Source organism: Eulemur rufifrons, chromosome 28 (assembly GCF_041146395.1).
Source record: "Eulemur rufifrons isolate Redbay chromosome 28, OSU_ERuf_1, whole genome shotgun sequence".
Lineage (NCBI taxonomy): Eukaryota > Metazoa > Chordata > Mammalia > Primates > Lemuridae > Eulemur > Eulemur rufifrons.
In genome coordinates, this window is record NC_091010.1 from 63,939,896 (window position 1) to 63,947,103 (window position 7,208).

At 47.8% G+C, this 7,208-nt stretch overlaps 1 protein-coding gene across 1 annotated transcript; it reads right to left on the reverse strand.

The window, feature by feature from the left end:
• Window positions 1-5,290: 5,290 nt before the first annotated feature.
• Window positions 5,291-7,000, reverse strand: C28H10orf120 (chromosome 28 C10orf120 homolog). Its single transcript, XM_069460183.1, has 3 exons — window positions 6,798-7,000; window positions 6,554-6,629; window positions 5,291-6,043 (listed from the first exon to the last, which is right to left on the reverse strand). The coding sequence occupies exons 1-3, from the start codon at window positions 6,998-7,000 to the stop codon at window positions 5,291-5,293; spliced, it is 1,032 nt and encodes a 343-aa protein (XP_069316284.1).
• Between the last annotated feature and the right edge of the window lie 208 nt (window positions 7,001-7,208).

Genomic DNA, 7,208 nt, shown 5'->3' on the forward strand with positions numbered 1-7,208 from the left:
CTCCATAGAGAACTGAACCAGCTCACAGAATGTCCCACGGCAGCAGAAGCAGCTCTGTCCCCAGGACTCGCCCATCAGGAGGGTGGGGCAGCTGCAGACCCTGTGAGGTCCGGGCTCCTTCCCAGCAGCGCTGGCCACATAGGCTTCCCAGTGAGGAGGAGCTCAGGGCTGGCTTCCAGCTTGGGTGAGGCTGGGGAGGCTGGAAGGGGATGCACAGAGCAGGAGGTGCTGGGAGCAGAGGCAGAGGGTCCCCCGAGTGGGGTGAGCTGAAGGGCAAAGAGAGGAAGATGCTTCCTCGAGGTCCCTCTGGGCATGGCTGGTGCAGAGATGTGTGCACTGGGCCAGTTTGGAGCAGGACGGCTGGGTGGACAATTTGAGGGGCTCAGACAGGAGGCTGGACCTCTCAGGGGTCTATTTCCATGTAAATTACCCCAACTGTGTTAGGTCTTCTTCAGAGCGGGGGACCTCCACTGCCCTCCAAACAAAATGCCCCTGTTTGTGGGATGGTCACACTTATTATCTACGCTGTTTTCAGCTGCCACATGACATTTGAGCAGGCTGTGGTAGCACTTTGGACACACCAAGCTGGAGTTTGTCTGTGAGATGAGCGTGAGGAACAGAAGTCTCTCTTGCCGTGCCATGAATGCCCATGACCACATGGACAGTCAACTCTCCATAACCGGCTCTGCTTCACTAGCGGTGACGGTCGGCCTACAAACAATGCTTACGGTCCTGCTCTGTAGAAAACGAAACTTCCACGGTATTTATGGAGAGGAGAAGCTGTTAAATGCCCTTTGCTTTAAGTGCAAAGTTGACTGCAGATGTTCTTGGATGTTTGAGGTAGGACCTAACCTTGTCAGTTGCCACTTACAGGTTGTTCACATTAACGTCTTTGAGGGCTCCTGGAGCTGTTTTTTTTTTTTTTTTTTGAGACAGAGTCTCGCTCTGTCACCTTGGCTAGAGTGCCGTGACATCAGCCTAGCTCAAAAGCAGCCTCAAACTCCTGGGCTCAAGCGATCCTCCTGCCTCAGCCTCCTGAGTAGCTGGGACTACAGGCATGTGCCACCATGCCTGGCTAATTTTTTCTATATATTTTTAGTTGTCCAGCTAATTTCTTTCTATTTTTTTAGTAGCAATGGGGTGTTGCTCTTGCTCAGGCTGGTCTTGAACTCCTGAGCTCAAATAATCCTCCCACCTCGGCCTCCCAGAGTACTAGGATTACAGGCATCAGCCACCGCCCAGCTGTTTTCTACTGAAACATATCTGTGGCACCTCTGGGAAGACATCATTTTCCAACAGAATGAAACTGCAGTGTTTTAGTTAACCAGGCTAATAGCTATTATTATATTACATTATAATTATGACTGGGTTAGTGACGCAACTGATTGGCCAGCCAATCTGAGTCCACTCATTCATTTAGTCTGTAACCCAAAATCCAGCTTGTGTTCACTGTCTTCTTAGGCTCTATATGAGGCAGGCTCAACTTCCCAATTTTAACCTGGTTGAAGTCCAGAACCTTCCTTAGTATTTCTGCCAACTCTGATAGACAACCTTCTCCAAGACACTGTATCCACACGTGTTGTCTTCTTCTGAACTCTACCTGGTAGCAAACTCAGCCCTTTCCTCAACTCACAAACACCAGCCTACACTTCCCTGCCACGTGGGGGTGCCACACAGCCCTCCACCCCCACGCAGTGCCCAGCCTCATTCCTTCTCGCCATCTTCTCTCTCTCCTCCCCTCCTTCTTCCTCTCCTTTGCAGGAGAAAAACAGAATTCCTCTCGTTTCCTCCTGCAAAGAGTCTAACCATTCCTTTGTTGTTAGGAGGCTTCTCAAGTAGCCCCTTCTAGCCTGAATTATAAAGTCTTTTTCTCCAAGAAAGACAATTCACCCTAAGATAAATTCTGGTGCCAGCTCTTAGGGAATATAAATTTCGCCTCAGTACAATTATATAATCATTTATTGCGGTACGTACAGTGTGTTAGGTACTAGAGATAGAGCAGTTAAGTTGGGCCTAGGTACTGGTTACAGAAAGGGCTCCTCGGGCAGTGGGTAGTACATGTAGACAGACGACACGAGGAAGGGTGGGGCCAGTCGTCGAGACAGGAGGAGCAAGGTCAGGTTGCCAGGGAATCCCCGAAGAAGGCAAGGCCGCCAGTCCAGGGGGGATTACAGAAGGAGCACAGAGTGGATCTTCAGGAAATGGAGCTAGAAGCCCAGCCATGTTCAAGGTGCTGGCCAGATGTTTTGCCTCAGAACCCCCCGGCTTGTTTAAGCCTAGCTCAGTTACCCACTTCTGACACCAGCATCTTAGATGAGCCCCGTCTGACCCCACAGGGCTCTTCCGAGCCTTGGGGTGACCAGATTAAAACCTGCATAACCTCCAAGAATGGGAAAGCTGACGGGCCTGTTTCCAAAAGCAACTCAGAATAAAACCAATGCCAAATTATACACGTAAGGAAGTCCAAAGAAGTTCTGACTTTTTCAGTAATGACTACTTTAAGTGTATTTGAAAATCAACTATCGGATTCTTTTCCTTCAATCCATCTATCGATCTAACATCTCTTTTTGCCTTTGTCTACTGGATAACCTGATACTGGACTTTGGTAAAAATGGAATCTATCACTTGTTCCCCAAGACTGCTTTGCTAATCAGAGTTCTCAGGGAATAGGGATTGTTAGAAATTTCAGATTAGATGACTCTAGTTCAATGCACTCATTTAACAGATGGGGAAATTGAGTTACCCATGCCACACACATGGTTGGGAGCAGAGCTATAAGAAAAGCACTGATTTACTCATCTCTTCTTCAGAGAACTTTCTACTGCATTGTATAGCTTATCCTAAGCAATTTTTAGGGTCCGGATAGTTTTTAGTTTTTTCAAACTGGCTTGAGTTTTCAGATGATGCTTTGATACTCACAATTTTGTACATATGTAGGACATTATATCAGCACTGAAAATATTATTTTCCTTCCCCCCAAATTTTTTACTCTGCCTCAGTTGAAAAGTTGGCCCGTTTCTTTGGCTTACAGTGATTCTTTAATCAAAATCCACTGATGATTTTGGAACAACACTACATTTCCCGGAATCGCTGTCTCAGCCATAGCAGCTACTAATACAACCTCCAGGTGCTTTTCTCTTAACTCTCAGCTGTGGCCAGTGGAGTTATTCTGAGCCACAAGAGAGGGCGGAGCCTACTGCTAATGACTTTCGCTCTGCTTGCAGGAGAGCAGGGGTTCTGAATGAGCTGATCCTGAAAAACCCCGAGGAGGGAGCTGGAGAGGAACCAGGACCTGCTGTAGGCAGCTGCAGGTCCCTGTGGACAAGTTCGGTGTCTGCCCAACTCTGTGGGAGTCTCTGGGGACAGAGTGCGATTAACTGAGGGATCCCTGTGTACTTCAGATGCGAACAGTAAGTGAATGTGTTGTGCTTCTCAAATGCTGAATGTGCTGGCTTAGACTCAGGATAAGATTTCTGTCTTTTGGGAGAAAAAATCCTTATTTTTTCTAAATGTCCAAAGATGCTGTGGCTTATATCCATGCCTGGGACTCAAGTTTGACCCCAAAGATACTTGGGAGATGGAGGGCCCACCTCCCTATTCAGCTCAGGGTCTGGCCGTCCACCCACGTTCATAGCCCAATGTTTAATGGGCATCTCAGTCTTTCATTGAATATCTCAGGATCAATAACATGGCCTGCCTGTTGTGGGCAAGCCCACAATTTGGAACAGTTGACTGAGGTCATGGACAGTGGCCAGCTGTCTTCAGTCTTGATTACTAGGAAAGAAAAAGGCAAGGAGCTTTGGCTGAATGTCCAGGTTCTATGTGGGCTGTGTTGTGCTTCTGATTTGATGAAGTGGGATCAAGGCCCGAAATTCTGACAGAATCGCTGATTGTAAGTGTGGCTCAGAGAAGGTGTGAGGATCGTTGGTGAGGAGCTGACAGCAGTCGTAGGAACTGTACAATGAGCAGGATTGTGTGGGTGTGCACGTGTGTGTGTGTGTGTGTGTGTGTGTGTGTAGAGGAGGCAGTGTACAGGGGAGAGGTTAGCCAACTTCTAGCTTCCAGTTCTTCCCTCCCATGAGAATTCATTTTTATAACTTGTAGCATACCTAGAAGGGCCAGCCCTTCTCTGGGCCATCCTCCTTATTGATGGCTAATCTTCCGTAAGAAACAAGAGCACAAGTTGTGGTAAGGTCTTACTGCCCTATTTGTTGCCTCCTAGATTTGCTACTTTGGGGCACAGGCGGGACCTTTGCCCCTCCTCAAAGACCTTCAGCACCTCCTCCTAACATGCCCAGAGGAATTGTGCGTGGTACAGCCATGTCTGACCTGTGGACGCCCTTGACCTGGTAGGTAGGGTGTGGATCACCTGGCTGAATTGAAGAGGAGGGTGGCAAAGAGAAAAGGCTGGGATGGGGTGGCTCTGTCTTCCAAGGCGGAAGCAGTGTGCTCAGGCAGGAAGTGGGAGCATAGAACAGACTTCTAACTTCTAGGCTTTGGCAGCCTCCTCCTTGAATACTGTTTTTTTCCTGATCAGGGCCACAGGCCCAGCTCCAGGAACTGTGTAGTAGATTGATTGCAATAATGGTTCCAACTAGACCTGCCTTCTCGTGTTCATGCCCTCTGCAATATGGCCTCCCATCAAGAGATGAAGTTCATTTACCCACCCTTGCATCTGGACTGGCCTCGCGTCTTACTTTGGCCAACAGAATGTGGCAAGAGTGACGGTGTACCAGTTCTGAGCCTTTATGTTAAGAGGCCTTGCAAACTTCTACTCTCTCTCTTGGACCACACAATGGCCCTGTGAACAAGGCTGGGCTAGCTTACTGGAGGAAGGAAAAATGTGGCCTGGTCACCCCCATTGACCCAGCTGAGGGTTGCCAGCCCCCAGAAGGAGAGGTAGCTAACTTATTTGCAGTTGGCTGCAGACACATGAGGAACCCAGGTGAGAGCAGGAGAGCCACCCAGCTGAGCCCAGCCTAAATTGCTAACCCACAGAATTTTAAGTTAAATTAATGATTGTTGTTTTAAGCCACTACATTTTGGGGTGATTTCTTTCACAGAGATAGATAACTGATACAGGCCGTGAAAAGGAAGGCTTGAGCTGTGTTGAGGGTGGAAGCCGATAGCCAAGGGTTGCCTCAGCAGCCAGGTCTTACCTTGAGGACACCCTGGAGATCGGGCAGGAAAAGCCAAGGTCCCAGAATAAGATGGGGTGGGAAGGAGCCTGGGGCATAGCTGGCAGGAGTAATAACGACCAGGACACTTGGTTACCCTGGGGAATAAAACTTTAATAACGATAAGGAGCCACATTGTACATGTGCTGTTTCCAGAGCCTCTCTTCTTCCAGATTGTAGGTGTTGATTGCATCATTGGGGTGGGCTCTCCGTGATATAAAATCCTGATTCATTAGCATTAAGTCTCCAGGGAATTCAGCTAATCGGAAAAGATTTCGGTTTGTTAGGCCTGTGATAGACCGCTCCCGTTTCTTTGTGGAGAGAAATGGTTTGTAATCATTTGCGCAGTATTTTAATTTTTTTTTTGGTTCTTCTGACTTGAAAACTATGTTCATTTTTATTTGTTGTCTTTCTTTGTTTTTGCCTTCTGCCTCCTCTTTCTTTTCTTGATTAACCTTATTATAGTAATTGGGGTCACAGTTGTCCCCTTGGTTGGCCTTGTCTTTTGCCAGAGGGCCCAGGCCCACTCCGGATAGAAACGAGGCGCCTCTAAACCTTTCAACATCGGGTAATAGCTGCTCATTTCTCAGGGCTCGAGCAATCTGCATCCTTTCTATGTGCTTGTGGATGTTTATCTTCTCTCGTTGTGGCATTTTAAACTCCTCTGGGGGCACAATCACCTTTGCTGTCCATATTTTTTCTAGGGGCCCACAAGTAGCACAAGCAGAAGAATGTTGTTTTTTATATTCTATTGCCTGTTTATAGTCTGGAGAAAGCAACTTTAGTTTCTTGAGCATTTTCCATTCTTCCTCTTGCTTACAGGCCAAAAACCTTCTTGCTGCTATGGTATGAATGCCACCTAGACGCTGACAATGGGAGGAGGATTGTTAAAATCTCAATGGCGCAGGGGCAGACAGCACCCACGGAAAGAATTAGCTAGTGGCTGGTTCTTTCTCCATTACTGAGAATGTCTGACACCCTGTGTAGTGGGAAAGAGGGTGGACCTTTGGGGTCAAAGCCTGGGTCCAAATCCTGGGTCTCCTCTTACCTATTATGGATTCAAAAGAATGTTTTTGACGTTATAGGGTCATTGCGAGGCCTCAAAAAGACAATATATATATGAAAGTAAGTGCAAGGCAGGGGCTCAAGGAATGACAGTTTTCATCATTTTCTATCACTTATAGTTATGTTCCTAATTGGAACTTATAAACAAGGCTGTTTTGCTGTGCAAATGTATAGCCACTAGCAGACTCAGCCAACCTGAGTCCATTGTCTGGGAGACTTCTCTGTTGCTGGTGGCTTTGAACCTTGGCTCTCCCTAGCTAAACTGGCTGGCTCAGTGGAGCCTCTCTGTGTGTAAAATTCAGGGCACTTACTATGATCTCTTTTTCCAAGGGAGAATATTTCCCGAGGGCAATGCGTGGGTCCGATCTGCAGAATTTGGTCCATATCCTGGAAGGCAGAGAGGCAGGAGGATTAGAACCCTGGAAACAAAACCTCACGAAGGGAGATTCTACACTAGCCAGGCTGAGACCCCCAGGAACAGGCCCCCAGGTAGACTCCGCCATCTGGCCTCTTTCTGACTTGAATGGACCTGACCGAAGCTCAGGTCACACTCACCCCAGTGGTGACGCAGAACGCAGATCCTCTGGGAAACACAGGGGGTCTTCATGCTGAAACGAACAGCTGGTGTTAAATATTCTGACTCGTTTTTCATTCTTCTTGTTTGACTTCCCCTCTCCCTTCTTTCTTTCCTGAGCCCCTAGGTCTCTAGCCTTCTGTTTCCCAGTCCTCTGATAGCCATTGTCCCATTCTCTGATCATACGTCGGCAGTAGGCTAGGAGGGGAGGTGTTAATGCCCAGAGTTTGTTTCTCAGACAATTTAATGGGAACCCAAGGGGCAGTCACAAACATACCTTGCATCATAACTGGCCTACTTAGGGCTATTGTGAGGTCTGAGTTTAAGGCATCAAATGATTCTCTGGGGTGAAATGGACACACACTGCCATGCTCCCAGGGTGCTGGAGCTCA

Coding starts and splice junctions, on each gene's coding strand:
- C28H10orf120 (XM_069460183.1), bottom strand. CDS start 7,000: ATGATCAGAGAATGGGACAATGGCTATCAGAGGACTGGGAAACAGAAG. Junction 6,630..6,797: donor CGTTCTGCGTCACCACTGGG/GTGAGTGTGACC, acceptor TCTGCCTTCCAG/GATATGGACCAAATTCTGCA. Junction 6,044..6,553: donor CCTTGGAAAAAGAGATCATA/GTAAGTGCCCTG, acceptor TCCCATTGTCAG/CGTCTAGGTGGCATTCATAC.